The 24,935-nt window shown below is 46.0% G+C and overlaps 1 protein-coding gene across 3 annotated transcripts in view; it reads right to left on the reverse strand.

The window, feature by feature from the left end:
- Positions 1-22,833, reverse strand: part of Adar (adenosine deaminase RNA specific) — a 48,816-nt gene extending 25,983 nt beyond the window's left edge. For 2 of the 3 annotated variants that reach the window (XM_076862060.1, XM_076862059.1), the window contains exon 1: positions 2,313-2,421. In XM_076862060.1, the coding sequence (XP_076718175.1) occupies positions 2,313-2,327 (15 nt within the window). In that variant the 5' untranslated portion in view covers positions 2,328-2,421. Of the gene's footprint in view, positions 1-2,312; positions 2,422-22,744 lie in introns of those variants that run through there. The other variant, XM_076862061.1, reaches the window with a different exon arrangement.
- Positions 22,834-24,935: the final 2,102 nt, after the last annotated feature.

Genomic DNA, 24,935 nt, shown 5'->3' on the forward strand with positions numbered 1-24,935 from the left:
TTACTTATTTGTAAAGGGACCTTTATTTTCTTTATTTACATACGGTGCTGAGAATCGAACCCAGGGCCCCCCACATGCTACGCAAATGCTCTTCCACTGAGCAGCAACCCCAGCCCTCGCTCCTCTATTGTATCTCTGTCCCCCCATATTGCTAGGGGCAGAGCTGGATTCTGGGGATTTTTTAGGGGTTTTCTGATTAGCTCTTTGAGTACCTTTCAGAAAAGAAACTTTGTTCTGAACTGGCTGAAGTCAGTTTCTACCAGGTGCTTTCTAGAGTCAAACTGCTACTCTCAATCGAAATCTGGCAAATATTTGAGTACCCACCTAACCTAAACAAAAAAAAAAGGGTTGAATAAATGATGAAACACTCATGCTGTGGAACAGTATTCACACAGGGCTTAAAAATATGGCCAGGGGGGTGGCACACACCTGTAATTCCAGTGACTCAAGAGCCTGAGGCACGAGGATTACAAGTTTGAGGCCAGCCTCAGCAACTTAGTGACACCCTGTATTAACAACAACAACAAAAAAAAAAGGACTGGGGCTCAGTAGTAAACTGCTCCTGGGTTCAATCCCCAGTGAGTGTGTGTTTGTGTGCGTGTGTGTGTATGTGTTTTAGATCTATTTGTATTCACCTAGAGAAAATTTAGGAATATATTGACTAAAACAACAACATAAAAGCAAGCTGCAGAATACATATACATTATTTTTTCTCTTTTTTTTATAAATAAGGAAAAACTCACATGTATACATATACATATATTACATATATAAATGAACATGTGCATAAGCTAGAATGAATTCAGAGGAAAAAAAAGAAATGAATTTTTTAACAGTTATTTTGGGGAAGTTGTGTTAGAGGGGGAGGGAGGGAGGGTCATTGTCTTCTTACCCCTTTCAGCACCCTAAAAACCAAGTCCCACTTTAGAACAGCCATGCAGATAACCACCAATGGTGTGGGGGTCCTTCCTAAACCCCCACCCCACTTCTCTCCCACTTCATGTCTCTTTACTGAGCAAACTGCGTAACAAGTCATCTGACATTCACTGCCTCCTGGAATTCATTTTAACTTGGCCTCTTATATTTAGAATCAAGAGACTAAAGCCCCCCACCTTTACCACATGGCTCCACAGCGCCACACTCTGGTATGTCTGAAGAAATACTTCTTCAAGTCAGGTCTCCCTAATCCTTTAAAGAAGGGCCTTATTTATTTTTTGGTGCTGGGGCTTGAACCCAGGGCCTGCACATGCTAGGTGAGTGCTCCTATCACTGAGGTCATCCCCAGCCCTCAAGAAGGGATTTAAAAATATGCATGCATACATTAATCATATGTATACATAACAACTTTTTAAAAATGGAGGCATAATTTGCATATAGTAAAATTTAAACTTTTTAGTGTACAATTCTGTGAATTTTAACAAGTACCAGTACAATCAAGACACAGAACACTTCAAAGCTGGGAGCAGCGGCACGTACCTGTAGTCCCAACTATTCCAGGGGTTACAGCAAAAGGACTGGAAGTTCAAGACCAGCCTGGGCAATTTACAGAGACCCTGACTCAAAATAAAATTTAAAAGGCTGGGATGCAGCTCAGTGAGACAGTTGCTTGTCTACCACGTGTGAGGTCCTGGGTTCACGCCTCGGTTTCGACAAAAATAAAATAAAATAAAATAAAATAAAAAAATACATACATACATACACACATACACACATACATAAAGAATAGCCGGACATAGAGCACTAAGTGTCCTCAAGCTGCTCTGCTGTCAACCTCTTCCCCGGCACGGATTTAGTTTTTCCAGAATGCCAGGGACCTGGGCCGAGAGACGCCACATCTGTGTGCTAAGAGCTGCAGGAACGTGCAGTTCCTGACTAACTGCCGAACCGCACTCCACTGCAGGGACCTACGGGCTTCCTATCAACCTGTGGCAGGACGTGGGAGTTTTTCCAGTTTTCAGCTGCGGTGCACAAGCGGCCACAGACTTCCCCGACGGGTCCTCAAGGGCTACTTTCAGTCTCGCTAAGGCCTCCCCTGGGGGTGCAAGGGGTGCGGGGAGGAGGGCTGCTAAAGTCGGGAAAGTCGTTGGAGTGGGGCTGGAGTGCGGCTGGGGGCTGCGGCGGAACGCTGGCGGGGAGCGGCCCCGGGCTGGGGTGCTGCTGCTCGGGGTGCCCCTTCTCCCGGATCCCTGCCCCGCGCGCCGCTGGGGCCGCACCGGGAAGGGACGTGCGCCCGGCTCGGCCTCGGAAACCGGCTCCCGCAGCCACGCCGCACCAGGAGGGCGCCGTCGCAGCGCACCCCGCCGACGGCTTACCTGCCGAGGATCCATGGCGCCCCTCGGGCATCGCCCCGCCGGCGTGCCCGCCCGCACCCGAGGCCCCCCGGGACGCGAACCCCGCGCCAGTGCGCCGGGCGCAAGATGGCTCCGGGTCAACTTCACTTTCGTTTCTTTGGAAGGACGGCCCCCTCCGAGGGCTGGGCGGGGTAGGGCTCGGGCAGCCTAGCGACCGCGCCGGGCCGGGCGCCGACTGCCCCTCTAGTGCCTTCCCGGCCTCGGACCGGAGGTGGCCTTTCTTTAGGAAGTCGGAGAACCTGCCGCGCCCCTGACCGCCCCTGACCCTCCCGGGGCCTCGGAGGAACGCGCGGCGCTGGGGAAGCGGCCTGAACTGGACTCCGTGGGTCTCTGGCGGGGGGTCCCTCCAAGCGACTGACGCCCGCACTGTGGGCTGTCTGTCCATGTCCCCTCCGCGTCGGCGACCCGCCCCTTCCCAGGCCGGGTGAGTACCTTCGAGTCAGCTCTGGGGCGGACACTGGCCACGCGCAGGGGTTGAAGCCGGGCTTACTGTGGCCTCGGGTCAGCCGCTGGACGGGGTCTGGTTACGAAAGCTCACACTCGGTCACTACTGGCTCACACCACTACCTGGTTATCCAGAAGGAAAACACCTACGGATTCCATGGTCAAGCTTACCTAACTGCTTGCCCTTGCATCTAACCCTAGCAGAAGACCAGATGCGCCCCGGGGCTCAGCAGCTCCTTCCCCCCACTCCGGGAGAAGTGCCTTTATCCTTTTTTAAAAAAAATATTGTTTTGTTTATTTATTTATTTATTGGTACCAGGAATTGAACCCAGAGATGCTTAACTGCTGAGCTATATTCCCAGCCCCAGAAATTCCCTTTTCTATGTTTGATTTTTTCCCCACCGCTTGAGATTTATGTCCCTTCCAGCTGATGCCCTGTCACCACTGTCCTCTCGTTCATCCGACCTGTCAGTCAGTCACACTAAATTTCATTCTCTTGTAGGCAAGTGATCTTTCTTCCTTCTGTGTCTTTGCACATTCTGTTCCTTGACCTAGAATGCACTTCTTCTGTTGAAGTAGTTTTTCAAAATCAGCTTCAAATATTGCAGGAGAGAGTGGTCCCTCACTCCAGGAGGGGGATGGGTGAGGCAGCGGGTTCAATTCTTGGTTCCTGGTTCTGTGCTTGCCCCTTATTCAGCATTTACCCCTTGTTCCTCTGAAAATCCTTCAGTCATTTAACATCACTTTACTAGACACCTAATATGTGCCAGTGTGTGAAGCACAAATAAGAGCCCCTTCCTGCAGCTGTCAGTCAGTGGCAGGGGTGGGTGTGCCAGGAGGATGGATGCCTCAACAATCATCCCAGTGTTAGGCATTACTTGTTAATATAGTCTTCTGGGGGCAGAGAACATGTTTTATACACCCCTGTACTGCTGGTTAGTTGAAATGAATGAGAGAGCACTCAGCAGGTAAAATAATGGGCAAGAACATTGGGTAACTTCACAGGATGAAATTAAAAGTATCAATAACTATATGAAAAGATACTGGATCTCATTACATCAGGGAGATGCTGGGTAAAGCTGCAGTGATTACTTCCCATCCACTCAGTAGGCACCATTAACCACTGGATCAGACCACGTAGGAGCAAGGACAAAGAGCAGCTTGTCAACTCAGGAAGCCAGTTTGCTTTCACCGAGGAAAGATGTGAACACACTCCACAATTCAGCCACTCCACTCCTACTGGAGGACACACATACAAGAAGTCCGTAGATGCATTATTTGTAATAGCCCCCAAACTTCTGGAAACAACTCAAATGTCCATCAAAGTAAAATGGATAAATAAATGGTGGTATATGCCTATGATGGAATATTGTATAGCAACACAAGAGAAATACTACAACTGCAAACAACAAGGTGGGTAATTATCTAAATGAAATTGAGAGGAGCCATATACACATTGTATATGATTTCATTTATGTAAAATCCCCAATCAGACAAAACTAAACTATGATACACCCTGCATAAAGATAGGATGGTTTACCTTTAAGGAGGAAAGCGGGGGGTTGAGTGGGAAGGAATATTCTGGGTGCTGGGGATGTTCTAGTTCTTGAACGGGTGGTAGCTAGATAAGTTTGCTTTCCAATAATTCATTAAGTTAAACATTTATATTTTATTCACATTTGGTGTGTACATGAGTGTATTTCACAATTTTAAAAGGTTAAAAAAGAGCAAATCTTCCTGCAGCGACTCCAGCCCATTCCCCCGTGTTCTTTTCTCCACTGAAGCAACATGAGTCAGGTCTTACCTCGCTTCCTTGTCTTCTGGATAAATAATCTCAAAGTCTTTACCCTTCTTCAGGAATGATCCAGAGCGCTCCGGCTGCTTCCCATCCCTTTTAGTCTAACATAGCATGGAGCGCTGAAGCTGAAAGGAGAAATGTCTTTTCTAAAGACGGTCAGTTTGTGCGTGGAAAGAACTGCTGCTGTCATTTAATCTTAGCAGCTCAGGTGACTACAGGAGTCTTGTTCATCTCCTCCTCCTCAGTAATTGTTTTAATTCCCCGGGGCTGGGAGGTGGTGACTGAGATCTTTGTGCTGTTCTATTGTAGGGAGATGGAGCTGGAGGAGTTGGGTGAAGCTCTTTTAAAAATTAACCAAAAGTGGGCTGGGGCTGGGGCTCAGCGGTAGAGCGCTTCCCTAGCAGGGGCACGGCCCTGGGTTCCATCCTCAGCATCACATAGAAATAAGTAAATAAAATAAAGGTATTGTGTCCAACTACAACTAAAAAAAATATTTAAAAAACCAAAAGTAATATCTGATTATTGCATAAATTTTCAGAGAATATAGACAAGTAAAATAATGAAAATCATCTTTAATCTTCCGTTTCTAACTCTTTGGTGTCCACCCTTCCAGGGTTTTCCCTGTGCATGGAGATACCAGGGACAACAGGTGACTGGTCCTCTCCCAAGGTGTTGAACCTCCCCAGGGGCTGCGAAGTGACCCCAAGTGCAATGCCACTTAGGACTACTTATCAATGATTGCCTAAATGATTAAGAGTTATATCTCTATAAACAACGTGTCTCCGGAGGCCCCTTACTCTTCAGGCCTGCAGGTGCAACTCCATGTGGGCCTCCAGGAGGCTGGACCTCCCCCATCAGGGGGAGGGTACTTCATCGTCATTGCTTGCTGTTTCAATGATAGATAATGGTCTGGTTTTGTAATTATCAATCTGGTTTGCTGTGGACTTTTCTGTTTAACCTCACTGCGTGCAGGGACGCATATTTACAACAACAGCTTTGAGTCTGTCATCTCCTATAACCAGGCTCTAGTACACACATGGTTATATCCAGCTGGATCATTCATCTCCAAAGAGTGAAAAGTCTGCAAATTCCCACAACAGGTACTTATAGTCTTGCTGGTTGTGCTCCCTAGACAACTTGTAACATATTATCAGAGAAAGTAATAAAGTGCTGAGTTATTTTTTAAGTCCTAGGGCATTATTTTTAAAGAGGGTATGTACATAAATAGTTTTCTAAGAGGTAGAACAAAAACAGAAGTCTAAGAGCATTTCATAGAATTGGTTGGCACAAATTACTGGCTGCTGCTGCTTCTTTTTTTTTTGTTGTTTTGTACAGGGATTGGACCCAGGGACACACTACCACTGAGCTACACCCCATCCCCTTTTTATTTTGAGACCAATTCTCTTGATAAATGTTCCAGGCTGGCCTTGAACTTGTGATCCTCCTGCCTCACTCAGCCTTCCTAAGGCAGGACTGGGATCCCAAATGGGGGCCACCACACCAGCTGTTTCTCTTCACTGTTTACCACTCTACCCTGGCAACAGTAATTTTCAGAATTCACGGGGTCTCCCATGTTATCCACTTGCTTTCATAACCTATAGGGGTTTCAGGAGACAGAATAGTGAGCTGCCCAACTGGCTAGAGGTGTTCCACAGCTATATTTATATTATATACTATTGATGTTGGTGACTAGAACTGGCTTTTGAAGCTCCAAGAAATTAAGAAAAAGTTAGCCCCCAAAGAAACAGAGGTCTCCAAAAGCGGTTAAGTGCTCAGGCCCCAAGTTAACCAATAAATGAAAGAAAAGGAGTGGTATTTACCTAGTATCTGTATGGGCTGGGCACTGCGGTTAGTAGATACTGTTATAAATAAAGCTACAGAATCAGTAATAATGTCAAAACAAGACTAAACCCCATGGCTACCAGGCCTCTGTAGAATGTTCTACATGTCTGTATAACCACTTAATATACATTTAGACTCATAACCACCCACAAGGTGACCTCTATGCAGCCTGTGATTTTATGCATTAAATCTGGACACTTAAGCTGCCTGTCCTCTGCTAGCTCAGTCTTTGAGTGCAGCCTGCCTGAGACTGGCCTAGCTCTTGGCCTGCTCTGAGATCCCACCAAGTTGGGACCCAAAGAGTAGACTGAGGTCTACTCTCACTTTTTCTTCCTCCTCTTCCCAGCCTATGAGTGGAGAGGCTTAGTCCCAGTTGCAAGGACAGTGTCTCAATCACCACAGCTCATAGAAAGCAACTTTGCAGGCTTGAAGGCAGCCTGGGCCAGACTGCTGCAGTTTTTTTCAGGAGAAGCAGGTCGAGGTGGATTTCCTAAGAGCCAATCTGCAGAAAGCCAGTTTGTCAAATGGCCAACTCATAGAGTTGGTAGAGTTGTAAATTGAAGGACCAATTTACAAAACAACCAATTACTTTTTTTCCTCCTTGGTCTTAACTGACCAGTGTTTATCCTGTCTTTACAATAGAATTTGGAAGAAAGGTACCTTGCTTTCTCTCTTCTGCCCTGGAGCTACAACTGAGGAGAAGGGCTGAGATCCAGCAGCTTTTGTAGAACTTTCCTCAGAGTGACTTTCTGGGAATTGACAGAGGGCCCATTCTAAGTGTCTACCATCTTCTTTCCAAAGGGAATTAGTAAAGCTTTGCCATTTAGTTTTTTTCTTTCTTTTTCTTTTGGTATTTGGGTTTAAACCCAGGAGCTATACCACTGAGTTACATCCTAAACCCTTTATAATGTTAAGTCAGAGACTTGCTAAATTGCCCAGGTTGGCCTTGAACTTGAGAGCCTCCTACCTCAGCCTCCCAAACTGCTGGGGTTACAGGCATGTGCTGCTGCATCCAGCTAGACCTTGCCATTTCTAATTTGTCTTTGACAAGTCAGTATTGACAAGTTCACAAAAATCTCCATCTGTTCACACAGAGGAGAAAGCCCTGAGGGTCAGATTTGGAGATGCTGGCCTAAAAGATTGTAGGGATGTGGTCTCAAGTCAAGCCATGCCAGTGGCCACCAGGAGCTGGAGGTTCAAGAAGCAGTTTCAACCCCAGAACCTCTGGAGGGAGAGCAGCCCTGTCCAGACCTCAGCTTCAGTCCAGTGACACTACTTTCAGACTTCTAGCCTCCAGAGAGAGTAAACTTTTGCTGTGTTAAGCTACCAGTTGGGGTAATTTGTTACAGCAACTGTAGGAAGCCAACACAGATTCTTGCCAGTAGGACAAACCACAGAGCTAAGTTGGGGACAGCCTTAGGCCTCGCTGGGCCACCAGCCAGGGTTCTGCATTTGGGGATATCAGATGGAAAGGCAGAAACAGACTGGCTCTCACACACAGCAGAGTACAAGCCACAGTGCCTGCTTTTAATTAACCCCAAACAATATAGCCTTCTCATTACTGCCCAACAAAATTACAGTTTTCTGATTTTATTTTTTTCCAGGAAGGTGCCATTCATTCATTAATTAACTTATTTATTGTGGTACTGGGAACTGAACCCAGGCCCTCATGCATACTAGGCAAGTACATCCCCACCCCAACTTATATTTTGAAATGAATGCCCCGTGTGGGAGGCTGAGGCTGGAGGATCACTTGGGCCCTGGAGTTCCAGACCAGCCTGGGCAACCTAGCAAGACTCTGGGTCAAAAAGGAAAAAGAAAATTTTTTTTTATGAAGATGAAAATAAATCCCGTATGAAATAAAAAAAAAATCCCAAGGAAATAATATAAAATGTAGGCAAATTTCTGATATGATTGTGTGGGGTTTTGTTTCGTTTTGTTTTTTTGTACTAGGAATTGAACCCAGGGGCACTCCACCACTGAGCCACACCCCCAGCCCTTTTTTTGTATTATAGACACAGGGTCTCACTGAGTTGCTTAGGGACTCGCTAAGTTGCTGAGGCTGGCTTTGAACTCTCGGTCCTCCTGCCTCAGCCTCCCCAGACGCTGGGATACAGATGTGCTGGCTGTGGCTCCTGGCTGTGACTGTGTTTTATGCAATTGTAACTCCCTCCCTCATGCCTCTGTCCAGTCTTCCCCACACAGCCAGAGTGATTTGTGAAAAACGCAATCTGATCATGTCATGAAATTTAAGAAAATTATAAACTATCGGTTAATGGGAGGAGAGACAGGGAGACGGAATCCAGGAAGGGGCCAAGGAGGCTTCAGCCATGCAAACAGGGCTCTGGTTGAGAAAGCACATTGGATCCATGGGTGCTACAGCGTAGATCTGGGGTGTCCCCCAAAGTCTCATATTGAAAGCATGATTCCCAGTGCAGCAGGGTTCAGAGGGGAGGCTTCTAGGCAAGGACTGTATCATGAGGGCTGTGCCCTCATCAGTGAGTAACCCACCAAATGGTCTCATCAAACGGATATCACATCTGTAAGCCCAGGGACTAGGGAGGCTAAGGCAGGAAGACTGCAAATTTGAGGCCAACCTAAGCAACTCAGCATTGCCCTAAGCAACCTAGCAAGACCCTGTCTCCAAGTAAAAAATAAAACAGGCTGCACTGAACCTCTGGGTTCAATCCTTGGTACCAAAAAATAAATAAATTGACAGCTGAATGGACTATTGGGAGGTAGGACCTACTTGGAAAAAGTGGGTCACTGCAGGCATAACCTGGAGGCGTTGGTCTCTACCCGGGTCCCTTCCCCTCTCTGTTCCCAGGCTGCCATGGACTGGGCCACTCTCCTCCACCAAGCCCTTCTGTGAAGAAGCTTCTGCATTGGAGGCAGCTAGCGCGGACTGAAAGCTGTTAAACCATGAGCCAAAATAAACCTTCCCCCTCCAGGTTGATCATGTCAGGTATTTTGGTCACAGTGAGGAGAAGCCAACTAACACGCTGAATATTTGGTTCACTGTCATATTTCAGTGACTTACACGTCGTTGCATACATGTGCTTTATACATTTCAAATATCTACACCATCAATAACAACAACAAAACGACCTGACGGCTTCCTAACGATCCTAAGGTAAGGCAGACAGGCAGAAATCTTGACGTGACGGGTGCGGCCTCCCCTGCCTGGACCTGCGGTCCTCTCCTCTCGCCCTCCAGTCCCTGCTTCTCAGCCTCCCCAGCCTCCTCTTCCCTTCCTCCAGGCTGCCAGGCTGCCAGGCTCCCTGCTGGCCGGCTCTGGCCTGTTCCCCCTGCTCTCACCTCAGTTAGGATTGTCCTTCAGAAGGTCAGGGAGCACCAACCCTGCCCCTCCCCATCCTGTGCGCTGCAGCTCCCCAACCTCTCTTTTGCAGCAAGTTCACACCTGTGGTTTATGTTTCTTTGTTGGTTTCTGGGTTAGTGTCAGTCTCTCTAACCTCAGGTTCCATGAGGCCAGAGCTACACCTGGCGCTTCACAGAACATGGTAGGCCACCCAAAGTATTATTGAAAAACGAAACATGTACATTTTCCTTGAAAGACAGGCATAGCTGTGAGACACAAACCAGAGTCCTCCCACAGGAAGGTTACGGGTCTCGTTCTAAACTGTCCTTCCCACTGCACACTCCAACTCTGTCTGACCCGGCCCATGCCCTGTCTCTCTGGAGTTCCAGGCTGAAGTTCCAATATGGAGTGAGTGCGCTAATAAATTAACCCACAAAGCAACAAATTCCGACAGCTGCCTGGGCTGCACTACCCGGGCACTAAGCCCTGATGCACACACAGAAGGGCCCACTTATCAGAAACCTCCACAAACCTCTGTCCTGCCCACTGCTAAAGACCAAGTTCCCAATCCAGATAACACCAGCCAGCAAGCAGTATTTGGAGACTTGATAAAGACAGAGGCTGTGAGTAGGCTCTAAAAGGCTACCTCGTGAGACTCCTCTCCCACCGCCTAAATTTTAAACTAGACTGGCTTTGCCTTTGCTAGGCAGGAAAACTCCCACTGCGCACTCCGTCTTTGATGGCAGAGTCTGTATTTTCTGCTTAACAAAGAAGGCTCAAGGGGCTGGGGGTGTAGCTCAGTTGCCAGAGTGCTTTTCTTGCATCCACAAGGCCCTGGGTTCAATCCCCAGAACCATCCCACACACAAAAAAAGAAAAAAAAAGAAAGAAAAGAAAGAAAGAAAGCTCAAGGAAGGCAGGACTTCAGCAGAGATGAGACCCTGTTAGTCTCCACCCCTGCACCCCAAGCTGATGAACCTTTTCTTACTAGCCGCTGCCCACCTGAATCAGTCTCCTTGTCTGGGAAGTTCCAGGCTTGTGGGGTGGCTGTAGGGGTGGGTGGGGGGAAGGATTCTTATTTAATACAACAAAGAGTCAACATTGTACTTTGGAATAGTTAGATATTGCCATTAAAATGAAAAATAAAATAAGGAGGGCTATAGTTACCATTCCTTTTTTAAAGAATTTAACCTTTACTTTTTATTTATCTGTTTTTTTTACGTAGTGCTGAGGATGGAACCCAGTGCCTCACCCTTGCTCGGCAAGCGCTCTACCACAGACCCACAGCCCAGCCCAATACAGTTACCATTTTTATCTTATTAAATCTAAGAGGCACTGTCTTCATACCTTAGTATTTCTGATATTGGAATACGAATTGCATTATAATGCATTCTCAGTATAGTGCCCTCCATTTGATATTAAATCAAGAGCATGTTCTTATGCTCAATGGTCTTAGAAAAAAAATTCACATCCCTACACATGAATATTCTGGCATATTCTACATCACAAAAAGAAATAAGCAATAAACTATAGTTTTGTTCAGATGTGAGGTGTTCCCCAAAAGTTCATGCGCCAGATAATGCAAGAATGTTCAGGGGTGAATGATCAGATTAAGAGAGTCACAATCCAGTCAGTGGTCAACCCCCTGGTGTGGATTCACTGGAGGTAACCAGGCAGGTGGCTTGTGGCTGGAGGAAGGACTGAGGTGTGCCTTTGTCCTCAGTGAGCCTCTTTCCCGCTTCCTGGTTGCCGCATCCTGAGCTGCTCCCCTCTGCCACGCCTTCCACCATACTGTTCACGGCAGGCCCAGAGCCATGGGGTCAGCTGGCTGTGAACTGAGTCCCTGAAACCATGAGCCAAAATAGACATTTCCTTTTTCTAGGTTGGTCTTGTCTGGTCTTTTGGTCACGGCAACACAAAGCTAACTAAAATAACTATTAAAAAGGAAAGAAAGGGGCTGGGCTTGTGGCTCAGCAGTAGAGCGCTCGCCTAGCACAGGCGATCCTCAACAAACACCACACTGAAATAAAGGCATTGTGTTGTGTCCATGTACACCTAAAAAATAATTTTTTTTTTTAAAAAAAGGAAAGAAAATGGATTATGTGAAGATGATACTATCAAAACCCTAGTTGAGCCAAGAGGTTCAACTGACAAACTCTTAGAATGAATATCTGTCAAGGAATATGGCTAGATATAAGAAAAATATACAAAACACAACAATTTCCTTATACTTAGGGGAAATATTCTATTTAATAGCAAGCAAAACATAAAAAGAAATATCTAGGAATAATTTTAAGAAATATGTAGAGCTTGCATGCAGCAAGTTATAAAAATTTGAGTATATGTCCTAAATAGAAAGATATACTAACCCCTATAAATGCTAATTCCTGCCAAATTTTAAAACAATTTACTACAAACTCTATGAGGCTGGGGGATAGGGAGTGGGTGCCACATTCCCTCAAACCAACCCTACAGTGTGTAGAATCCAGTGCATAATAAAGATTCAAAAGCCATAGCCCCGAGGGACGGGCTGTGGCTCCCGTGGTAGAGCACTTGCCTGGCACGTGTGAGGCACTGGGATTGATCCTCAGCACCACATATAAAATAAAGGTATCGTGTCCAGCTACAGCTAAAAAAAAAAAAAAAAGCTGTAGCAATGAGAAGATGGGTAATTCAATAGATGGAGCTGGGCCAACTGGTTGGCTATTTGAAAGAAAAAACAAAAATCTAGAATCTTGCTTTATATTAATAGACCCAATTTCAATTGTAATAAAAGATTAAATATAGAAAACCCTTAAGTAAAAATGAATTTTAAAAAGGCTGTGTGTATTATTTGATCTGTTTCACAGCAGAATCACAAAGGAGAAGACTGATATCAGTTCACTGCAAATAAGTTTTGTATTTAAGAAAAACAACATGATGTTTGAAAATGTTCACAGTAAAAAGTTTTAAAATATATAAACCAATACACAAATAAAAACACAGACATTACCGTCCCCACGCTGCGCAAGACAGTTAATATGTACACGTGTGTGTGACGCTCTCGCACCTGGAACAGAGAGTGAACGCCCAGCAGCTCTCAGGTGGCAGCACTGAGATTATCTTTTCATTCCCACGACCATCTTGTGCGCTCACTGCCTCCGTTTTACAGAAGGGGAAGCTGGGGGAACACAGTCCGAGAGGTTCCAAGAGTATGCAGTCAATGCCAGGCACTCAGACCTGGGCATCTTGGCTCCAGAGTGGGTGCTCCTGGCCATGAAGCTATGTTATCCCCACTAAAACAAAGCGCAAGTGCTTGTCAGACATTCAGGAAAATATTCAAACTAACAGAGACATGAAAATGAGTCAGCAGTTAACAACTGAGATGACTCAGCGCTGGTGGGACCATGGCTACCTTCATGATCTAATCCTGGATTCTTGGAATCCATCTTGGCCTCTTTGAAAAGTTCTCAAATCTGATTCAGGTCCCTGCCACCTCTGTTCTATAAGCCCATCTCTCCTAGGATAAAGGCCCCAGAGTGAAACAAGATCTGCACGAGGTCCCCACCCCTGGTCTAGCCCACTCTCAGCAGACATCAAGAAGAGCACCTTCTGTCCTACTGCCCAGTAGCCACAGAACTCTCCTGCAGTCTTGAAAACGCCAAACCACAGACTCTTTTCTCTTCTGGTCTTGTTCTGATACCAGAGGGCATATAAAGTTCGCAGTCCCCAGAACGCTAGGTAGCTTTCTTTGTAATCTTACATAGTTGTGGTTCTACGTTCCTGAGATCATTTGATGAATCACATCTGTCTGTCCTGTGTAGAAAGTCTGTGCTTCCATGAGCCACCACAGTGCCTCATCTAAAGACGGTGCTCAGGAACTATTTCCCAAATGAATGTCACGTACTGAGCAAATGAAAGAAAGGGGGAAGAAGAGGAAAAAATAACGAGGTAAGGAGGAGACTCAGGCACTTTCCTGTGCCAGCAGTAAGGCTACCCGATGGGTTCAACTTCTTCACCAAGTGATAGGTTAACGTGTGTTGAAAGCCTTTAGTACGTTTAGAACTTCAGTTAATAATGATTATGTGTACGTAATATATTATTTCATCATTATTCATTAAACAGTGTCATAATTCATAAAAATCAATCTTGAGGAAGAGAATTTGAAACTTAGCATGAACATCTATGTTCACATGAACAAACAGCAGGGTTTAAAATAGCAAAAAACGGAAACGAGCTTTGATATTTAAAGCTGTAGACCTGCTCCAGTGGATCATGACAAAGATGATACTTACAGACAACGGGAGAGGTTAATTTTCTAAACAAAACCCCAAACCGTAAACCTAGCACAGGTGCAGCTTTGAAGACTCATGTGCCCAAGAGGCGAACACTGCTGACCAGCTGCCCGCCCCAGCATGGAGCCTTCCTTTCTGGGAACCCGGATCTTTGTCCACTTCCCTCGGAGGGGATCAGCTCTCTCTGAGACCCAGAGGGAGGGGACCTTGATGGTCTTGGCATTCCGCTCCCTCGCGTGGGCAGTGATACATGGGATAATTGTGGCCAGCAAACCACCCAAAGAAGTCTGTGGGGGAAGGGTTTCTGGGGCAAGGGTCCCTTGCTGTGAGTAGGTGACATCTGAAGATGGTGGAGTGAAGGGCTGGACACTGTTGAGTTGCTGAGTCAACCAGCACAGCAATGCATGAAACACCCAAATATTAATGGTGACGTCTGAGAGGCGGGACTTCAGACAACTCATAAAGATCAAGAAAAGTTGTCCTGCATCCATTACACTTAGGATGTGGTCTTATTTACATTTTGATAGCTTTCTATAATCTTCAGTTTTGCTTTTAATAAAACACAAAATAAGATAAAAAATAAAAAGTGTGTATCACCCTTAAAATGGGGAGGGGGTTAACTAGTATGTGTGGGGGCCTGGGTTCAATCCCCAGCCCCCACACAAAAAAGGTTAAAAACAAAAAGACAATACTGACAAAGCTCACAGTCTAGTGATGGGGAACCCATGTAAATAATAAAGAAATGACTGAAATGTGAGACAAAAGCACAGTGGAATACCTTTTCACAGCTACCAGAGCGGCTAGGATAAAAGGTTCACAATACCTAGGCCAGGAAGCAGCTAGAATCCTGTGGGTGGGAATGTAGAGTGGCACAACCGTCTGGGAAAACTGTCGAGGCTGAACCCAGCGACAGCAGTCCTGGGCACTTAGTCCCCACAATGAAAGAGATGTCTACGAAAAGACTGTACAGGAATCTCACGAACCAAGGGCTGAGGGAGGGGGAAAGGAGTTAGGTTCAATGGGAACAGAGTTCTGTTTGCAAGACCAAAGTGTTCTGGATTTGTGTTGCAAAACAATGTAAATATACTTAATATTACTGAACCTTTAAAAATGGTTTAAGATGGTAAATTTTACATTATGTTGTTTGTTTGTTTAATTACCACAATAGAAAAATGGGGAAAAATGTTGATGAGGTTTTACTCTTATTAGCCCCTAACTGGAACAACCCGACTGTCTATAAACAGCTTGATGTGTATTCACACAGTGGATATGGATCCAGACAACTTTGTTGCACCTCACTGGAAGAAGCCATGCACAAAAGCACGTATTGCATAATTCTACTCGTATGAAATTTAAATGACAAAATGAATCTGTGGTCCTAGACATCAGAACAGAAGTGGTCTTTGGGAGTAGTAGTGACTACAAAGGGGTACAGGGGCTGGGTGTGGTGGCACATGCCTGTAACCCCAGAGACTCCGGAGGCTGAGGCAGGAGGATCACAAGTTCCAGGCCAGCCTGGGCAACTTAATGAGACTGTTTCAAATTAAAAGGAAAAGGGCTGTGGAGGTAGCTCAGTGGTAGAGCACCTCCAAAAAAGAAAGGGGCACAGGGAAGCTTCCTAGGGCAATGGGAAGATTTATTTCTCCATCTGGGTAGCAATTAAAATATATGAAAAGAACACATAGGTCACACATAGCTACATCCCAATAAAAAGGTCTTAGGACAAAGTGAGGAAGGGGAATCCATCAGCACCTCCTACTGAGAAGCTGCTTGCTGATGCTGAGTGCCTCTTTAAACCCGATAGCTCCAGATCAATATCATTTCCTACGGCAAATTATGGAAATGCTAGGCACACCAAAATTATAAGAAATAGTGCCCCCTGACTTATGATGGGGCCACAGCCCAATAAGCCATCGCAGGTTGAAAACAGAACAAGGAGAGAGAGTGCTTACACACCTAACCCATGAACATCACAGCTTAGCAGCAACTGGAGCGCTGTGGTCTCCCCTCCTCTCTGTGTGGCTGACCTGGGACTGAATGTGTATGGCTTCGGAGCCATTATAAACTGGAAAGTCGTAAGTCAGATCATTCTACTTAGGGAACCACCTCCGTTTGAATGGGTTTGTGGGAGCAAGCTTTGCTATTCTGATAAATTATTTTAAAAGGGGAAAATATGTAAGTACAGTAATGTAAACATCTTTAAAATAAAACATAGACCTTTATCTAATGAAAACTGCTTTTATTTAAAGTGTCACACATTTTCATCAAGTATCCTCCTAAAATCTGAAATAAAACTGAATATTAGCTTTTGAAAGTCATGTCAAAACTAGAATACAGAATGAAGAAGAAACTTTGAAATTTACAAGCAAAGAGAGCAATCAAAAAGGATTAAAATTTGTCTATATAAGAATGAAAAATAGGTTTTACATGTTTAACAATAAAGCCAAAATTGGGTGAAGAATGATAAAATGGGAAAATGTTGAGAGCAAGTTAACTTTTTTCTTTTGCAATGAGCAAGTACTCATGTTTTTGGAGCATTTGTATAATCTGTTAAAACCACTTGAGCATAATAAATTAATAAACAAAATATTATTTGAGAATTTGGAAAATAGAAATAAAAGTAGTAAGATAAGCAAAAAATGTTCACTTACAAATTACAATGAAATACCATTTTCATGAGTTAGGTTTTCCTTTTTTTAGTTAAAATGGCCAGTTTCAGAGAGGGCAGGTGGGAGATACACATCCAGTGCTCAGGCATCGCCGACGGCAGTGGGAACTGGAACAGGCTGAGCATCCTTCTCTGATAATCAGAAATCCAACATGCTCCAAAATATGAAACTTTTCAGCTCTGATACGATGCCATAAATGGAAAATTCCATACCATGAAATGCTATTCCATGCAAAATTATTTTAAAAAATTGTATAAAAGTACATTTGGGCTGTTATGGTTTGGATGTGAAGTGTCTCCCAAAAGCTCAAGTGTGAGCCAATGCAAGAGGGTTCACAGGGGAAATGATTTAGGTGTGAGAGCCTTAAGTAATCAACAAAATAACCCCTAATGGGATTAACCGAGAGGTAACTAGTGTGGTGGGGTGTGGCTGGAGGAGGTGGGTCACTGAGGGCGTGGGTTTGGGGTATATGTTTGTTTTTGGCAAGTGGAGATCTCTCTGCTTCCTGATGATCAGTGAGCTGCTTCCCTCCACCACACTCTTCCACCACCATGTCCTTCCTCACCTTGAGCCCTGAGGAATGGAATGTACTGGTTGGGCCTTTTAGTCACAGCAGGGAAAAAGCTGACTAAAACAGGCCAGGCATATATGAAATGTAGATGAAATTTCATGTTTAGTGTTGGGTCCCATCCTAAGGATGTGTAGGCATCTATTCCAAAATCTGATATCTGAAACACTTCTGGTCCCAAACGTTTTAGACAAGGGACACTCAATCTGTACTTGCTTTTTAGGAAGCAATCAGGACCAAGCGCTCTAATGAGTACTGCAGCTGGCCTGGAACTGGAGCTTGGAGATGCGGGGTTAAGTGTGGACTTAAACAAGAATCCTCTCACCTTAAGTCTGTATCTGCATGAGAATTACTTTTCTGTTATTGTTAAAAAGAAAGACAGGGGTATTTTCCCTTTGTCTGTGGTATGGGAGGTGGGCAGGGACTGGGTAGGATTCCCCAAGTTAAGGCATAGCACTAACCCAGGCAGATGGTGTGCTGTGGAGGAGTGGGGGTGTGGATTTGGGCTCCCCCTAAGAGAGGGCTGAAGTCAGATGCTTGAGCGTCACTGCCACCGGTCCCCCACAGGCTCACACATCCCAGGGCAAGGAGGCTCTGGACAATGGCAGTGGGTGCCACTGATGTCACACTGATGTCAGCAATGGCAAAGGCCAGGTGCAGGTCAGCGTGCATGCTGAAGATGCAGTAACTTGTACTTACTACCATGAGTGTAAAGACCTACGGAAAGGGCTGCAGACACCCAGCTGTTATTGGTGGCTCTATTTCTGGGGGACAGGATGAACCCGATGGAGAGACCTTACTTCTTTCATAATTTTAAAATGGGAATGTTTTACTTCCTTTAGTCCTTTCATGAGTGTCTTGATATTAAGTTCATAACCCTTGACCCCAAAACCTCAGCCTAGGAATGAGTTGCTATTTATAAAGAGCTTAGAACAGTGCCTGGCACATTGTAGGTGCCCAAGGAAATGTTTTAAAAATAAATACTCCTGACAGGTGCAGTGGGACATGCCTGTATCCCAGCTACCTGGGAGGCTGAGGCAGGAGGATTGCAAATTTGAGCCAGCCTTAGCACTTAGAGAGACCCTATCTCAAAAAAAAAAAAAAAAAAAAAAGGCTGGGGATTATAGTACCATGGTACAGTGCCCTGGGCTCAATCCCTATCACTGCAAAAATAAATATCCAAGGAAAAAGCTTTAGGATATGAAAAAACCCTTAATAAACAACCTATCAAAGTTCAGAAAGGAGCTGGGTGTGGTGGCATGTGCATGTAGTCCCAGGTACTTGGGACACTGCCCAAGGAGGCTCATCACTTGAGCCCAGAAGTTCAAGGCCAGCCTAAACATAGGGAAACCCCATCTCAAAAACAAAACAAAAACAAAAAAAAACAGAGAGACTCAGAAGTGTTTGAGAGTGAATCAGGTCTATGTCCACACAGGGTGGAATTCCCAGTGGGCTTCTCCTTGGGCCTAATCTCTGCAGGTTCAAACCCACATGGAGAGCAAGGTTCTGCCTTCTGGGGATGATCTCAATACTCAGTGTCAGACTTTTACAATGAGACTCCATCTATCATGCTGACTGGAATCCTCAGTAACATGATGTTAGCATTTTCTTCCTCTGGGCAAATTTTCATTCATTCATTTACTAAACATTAACTGAGCACCTACTATGTGCTGGGCACCATCCTAGGCACTAGGGATATAAACAAGGCAATGTTCCTTTCCTGGTTGTTCTCATGAAGCTGATGTTCCAAAGAGCAGAGAAAAATAATAAACAAATAAATATAGAAAGCCAAATGATTGTGTGTGCTCTGAAGAAAAATAATGCTAGCTAAGAGTAGGAGGTAAGGAATACAAAAAAGGGGTTCTGCTTAGTGGAGAACAGAATGGTAAACAGTTACCAAACAGAAATAAAAATCTACTATAGGGTGTGCTAAGAGAGAGGGGGTATCTAACTCAATGAAGGGGTCCGAAGGCTTCTGGAAGAAGCATGACTTGGTCCAAAAGATAGCCAGAGGAAGCAGAGGGCAAGGGCAGCCCAAAAGGAAGATGCAGAGGCATGGCAGGAGTGCAGAGCACTGTGGGTGCCGCGCCACCCAGAAAACAGCGCGTGACGGACAAGCAAGACCAGTGGATTCATTACAGTTGGAAGGTTCTGGAAGGGCCTTTAAGAAGTGAGATATGAGCACATATGCAAGCACATGTGCCTGTGCACAGATGCACACCTCTGGTAGTCGTCTGGCATTTCTGCCTGTGTAGCCCTCTGCACTTGCCCACCCTGTGGTCAGGGCGGAGCTGGGCATGCAGCTCAGTCTGCGGGGGTGGCCCAGCATGCTCAAGGCAGCAGCCGGTGGGGAAGTCCATGAGTTGACGGAGGGACAGTTTACTTCTCCATCCCAGGTGTGGGCCTGAGACAGAGACCTGCTCAATTGTGAAATCCCTAGCCCTAACCCTGTCATAGTGATTAGCTGAGATGCTAGAAGGTCATAAATTTGAGACTGCCAAGAATCAAGTTTTTCAGCACATAGAAAAAGCAAAAAACCCAAAAGGAACAGAGAAAGACAGGGCTAAGAGAGCCTTTATGATATCATTTTAGCCCCAGAATCTAGTCATGCCTGAAGCTCACCTTTGACTTTCTAGTTAAATAATCAAAATGGGAAAAAACTTTTTTTTTTCTTAAGTTGGTTCATTTTGGATTTCTTCCATTTGCAAGGTAGATTAATGTGTATGGGGGTGACACTTTTGGTGTGTGGTCGGGAATGGTACAAAGGGGAAGGAAGAGAGATGTCAGAGGGTCGGTCTCATGGAGTCTGATAAAAATGGTGAAACAGGTGGCCTCAGGGCATCTGTCAGAAACAGAACCAGAGCTTCTTGGGTAGAGGAACTGCAGCATGTGTGTGTAGATCAGTTTATGTGGATGGGTTATATAAACCTCGCATGTTCCTAATGGTTCACTATCTGGACCTAAGTCATCTTTAAAGAAAGAAATGACACAGAATAGAGAAATGACACAAAAACACCATGAATGCCATCTGTTTAAAACTAGTTTACTGGGTTGAAGTAGTAGCTCAGTGGTAGAGCGCTTGCCGGGCATGCATGAGGCCCCTGGGTTCAATCCCCAGTACTGCAAAATAAGTAAATAAATAAATAAATGAACAAATGAATAAAACTGGTTTACTATTCCCACATTAATCCACATCAGTCACAGATCTTTCTCAAAAACTTAAATTTGAAAGAAACTTAATATTTTGAACTCTTTATTCTGGATGCCAAACAATCATCTGGTGCTCTCCAGAAAACTTAACTCAAGCAGTTGTACCCATTAAAGTCCAAGTTGAACAGATGTTAGAGCAAAACAAATTGGTATATCTCAAGAGATCACTACAAAAGCCCAAAGGCTCAGATTCCATTGTTCGCATACTTAAAAACTCTAATCAGTTAGTCACAGATAATAACACCAATCTTGGTCTGAAAGAGTTTCAGATCTTTAAATCCATGAATCAGATGCTTATGTTACAATGTGTTGTATATAAAAATAGCTTAAGGGGACTTGGTGGCATTAAGCATAGGGCCTCCTTCTGGCAAGAATGACAATGCCTCAAGATTTGTTCTTTTCATAAGCATTTACCAAATACCTACTGTGTGCCCACGATCTCAGCACTGTGTGCCCATGCCCATGAGCCTTCCCTTTTCTCTTGGTGAAAAGGCCAAATCTTGGTTCACATCTGGACAATGCTGGGTAAAATGTAAAATAAAAAAACAAGGAATCATTGGAACAATGTGAGATGCTATTTTTGCAGCCAATGCTGGCTCTCCCTTCCCCCACACACCACCTTCACATTGCTGGAACACTAGAAAGAATAAGACCCAAACCACCGAGCCTGTTGGCTCAAGTTCCAGTTCTGCCATTAACTAGTAGTGTCAGGACCTAGGCCAAGACTCACCTTCTGCATCTGTAAAATGGGGATGATATTTACTCCTTGCATTAAGTTGCTGGAGAGATTACATAAATTAGTATATGTAAGTTTTTCACATGGTGACAGGTATGAAATAAACATTAAAGAGAAGCTATAATTAATAAAGTGAGATCTTAACCTCTTTCCAGATCTAGCATTTTACATGATCTACAGTAGAGAGATTATGGGTTTTGATACTCCTCCCCAACCCCCTCATCAAACACACACACACACACACACACACACTCACACCAGTCTGCTTTATCATATCTGGCAGAATAGCAAACATCCAAAATAGCAGAAAGATCCCCTGTCTGTCAAGCAGCTGTACCAATAAAAAAATCTTCAGTATTGACAAGTTCAAGTGCCTGGGTACTAGGCCCTTACTAATAATAGCTAAACACTTCAAATTTGACAACCCTGCAAGGTAGGTATAATTATCTGCATTTTGTAGATAAGCCCAAGTAGGAGTAGAGGTTAAATAACTCACTCAATGTCACACTGCTGCTAAGTTTATGCCCCTTTCCACTCCATTTCTCTGCCTCCCCTACAGCAAGCACTTTTCTCTTTGTAAATAATGAACAAGATATTTCAGGATCTTTAAGGCAACAGAAATGAGCCCTTTGGTAGAGAAACAAGTTGGTATTATCACCCAGCGCTTGGCGACATTTTGAAGCTCCCGTGTTCTGTGCCCCCAATGACCTGCTCTAGCATCCCTGCCTCCCACTCCAGCGACCGGCCACCAGCCGGTGGTGTAGGCCTCTGTGTGTGTCCTCCCGCTGCAGCTTACTCTGCGCCTGAGCTAACTGCGCGCTGGCACTGCCCTCCCTGCCCACGGCACTCAAAATCCCATGACAGGTATCCCTTTGGGGAGGCAAGTTCCCCAAACGCTGACACCACCTCGGAACACCTCGGGCCGGCTTACCCTCTAGTGGGGCCCAGGAATCAAGCCAAACAGATGAAGGAAAGGGAGGTGACGCAACTAGGCCTCCTGCACCAGAGCCAGACGGAGGCTGTGCGCAGCGGCCGTGACCCCGCAGTGGGCTCTCCGCGGTGGCCTCCCACGCCGTCACTGAGCGAGACACGCGCGGGCAGCGGGTATTATCCCCGGGGTGAGCTGCTGGTCCAGTGCATTTGGGGGAGAAGGCGCTGGAAGGCGCGTCCCAGGAGCCGCGCTCTCCAGTCCTTCTCCGAGGCGGGGGCAGCGACAGAGGACCCGGGGCCCCGGTACCCAGCCGCTCGGCTCCGGCCGGCAGAGCATCCGTGCGCAGCCTCGGCCGCCCACACCCGCGTGCACACGGCTGCACACACACGCACCCGAGGCACGGGCCCCGCGCCCGCTCCCGGAAGGCTGCGGGGCCCCGCCGCTGTCCCCAGCAGCCGCGGCGTCCCCTGGCTGCCCCTGCGGCCACCTTCAGCGCCCCCCACGACATACCCCGCGTTTCCCCTTCCCACAGCCCCCGAGGCTGCAGAGGCCACGCAAGCCAGGCCCGGGCAGGTGAGGGCGGAGAAGGGGACAGCCACTTACCGCGTCCGGGAATTCCTCGGGACGCAGCCCGCGCCGGGTGGCCGCCGCCGCCGGACCCTCCCCCCGCCCTCCCCCACCACGTCGCCCGCGCTACCTTCAGCGGGGAATCAATGGCCGGGCGCGGGCCGTGACGTCACCGGCGCGCCGGCGTGGGAGGCGCCCACGTGACGCGGGCTCTTTTGTTTGTGCCCCGGGAGAGCTGGGTTTGGTGGCCCGGTCGGGGCTGGCTTGAGGGTCTGTCCGCGGCGGGGGTGCGGCCGCGAGGGGAGGAGGCGCTTCGGGGAGGGGACGCACCCCTGCGCTCGGCCTCGTGGGGTCCTCCGTCACCCACGGTGGCCGGCCGGGGGACTGCAGAGGGACCGCCATCAGCCCTCTCCGAAGATGGACTCGACGTTGCAGAATTAGTGCCTGGTGCGCTCCCATCAGCAGCCCTTGGAGGGCCCTAGGCCCAACAGAACCGATGTTTAAAACGACACCATGCACGCCTTCTTTGACACCCTGGAACTGAAGTGTCCCCAGTGAGGGCTGGGGATGCCAGCTCGGTGGTGGAGCTTGCCTAGGTCCGCCAGGCCGGCCGTCCCCGGCCTCCAGGGAGTGCAGAGTCCCCGGGGAACTTGACCTCAGCTGTACCGGGGCTGATGTGGCCGGTCTCCTACTGCTGCTTTCCCGAACTTGCACTTACACAACTATTGCAGTGCTTTGGTTTCTTTTCACATGTATTATTAAGAAATGTATTTTCATTAGTTTTGTGTGTGTTTTCAAACTTTGAGCTAGTGTCCTGGGACTTTTATTTTCACAGAAGGTTAAGATTCATCATTCATTTGAGATTGAAGATTCATTCATTCATGGGCCTGGGGTTAAGGCTCAGTGGTAGAGCGCTAGCCTAGCGTTCGACCCTCAGTACCACAAAAAATAAATAAATAAAATGAAGGTATTGTGGCCATCTACATATACATATATGAATGTGTGTGTGTGTGTGGTGTGTGTGTGTGTATATTTCCTTGAATGCCTACTAATGTATGTGTGTATATATGTAAAACATGCCCATATATATGCATTTGTAAGATCATCATTGATGAGTAAAATTGTGTTTTGTTCATTTCCGCTGCTACTGTTCATGAACCATCCAAAAGGCAAGGAAGGCAAGGATACATAATAATCAATTATGTACCATTATTTATCCATTCTCCAGTTGCCAACCACTTACACAATTTCCAGTCTTTTGCTATTTCCAATAGTGCTGTTATGAGCATTACCTTCTGGTGCCCCTGCACAAAAATTTCTCTTGGGTATATTTACCTAGGGGTAGAAAGGACAGGTTTTTCGTATGCCAGTATTTCATTTTATATGACAGTGCCAAAATTTTTATCCAAAGTGTTTGTACCACTTTACACTCCTACTGTCACTGAAGGGGGTTCAGGGAAGTCCTACAGAGGAAGACCCAACTCAGGACATCAGGGTCTTTGACAACTTTGCAGAAAGGAATTTCAGGATATGTCAGAAGCACAGATTTATTTAGGAAAGCAGAGCAGGCATTCAAGGGACAATGTGGTCTATGAGTGAGATATGCTGTTGGGGTTCTCAAGCACTTCTTTAAAAGGAAACTTGGTGAGGGGTGGGCACAGGAAGGTATGTGGGGATGACATCAGTCTGATGATCATGCGATGGTTTAGAGTAGTTTGGCAATTCTCAGGATCCTTAGGTTGTCTTCTTATCCATTATCTGATCAACTTAGGGAAATTACCCTATATTATGGGCTTTGTATCTTTCTTTGCTCAATCTGTTCTAAAAATACATATATTGGTGAGCTAATTAACAGGACATGGACAATTTTCATAAGTGGGTGAATTTCTAGTGACCTTAAGATTGTAAGTGAAGATTTGTGGATTTCCTAGAAATTTGAGAGTGACAGGCCAGAGAGAGAGAACCAGCTTGGAAGTGGGGGTGGCTAGACAGTAAGAGAAACTTCAGTACAAGTCTTTGAGATTGAAGTTATAGTCTCCTTTTGTTACCGCTGTTGACTGGTGACGAGTCCTTGCTTCCCTAATGTTGAAGAATAACACCAGAGAAGCACGCCGAGGCAAGGTCAGAGTAGAAATTAGAAGTTTATTAAAGGACAGCAGAAAAGACTTCTCCCGGAGGAAGAAGGGGACCCAAGAGGTGGAATCCCTGGAAGTGCGGTTGTTTCTCC

The sequence above is a fragment of the Callospermophilus lateralis genome, chromosome 7 (genome assembly GCF_048772815.1).
Source record: "Callospermophilus lateralis isolate mCalLat2 chromosome 7, mCalLat2.hap1, whole genome shotgun sequence".
In the NCBI taxonomy this organism is placed as follows: domain Eukaryota; kingdom Metazoa; phylum Chordata; class Mammalia; order Rodentia; family Sciuridae; genus Callospermophilus; species Callospermophilus lateralis.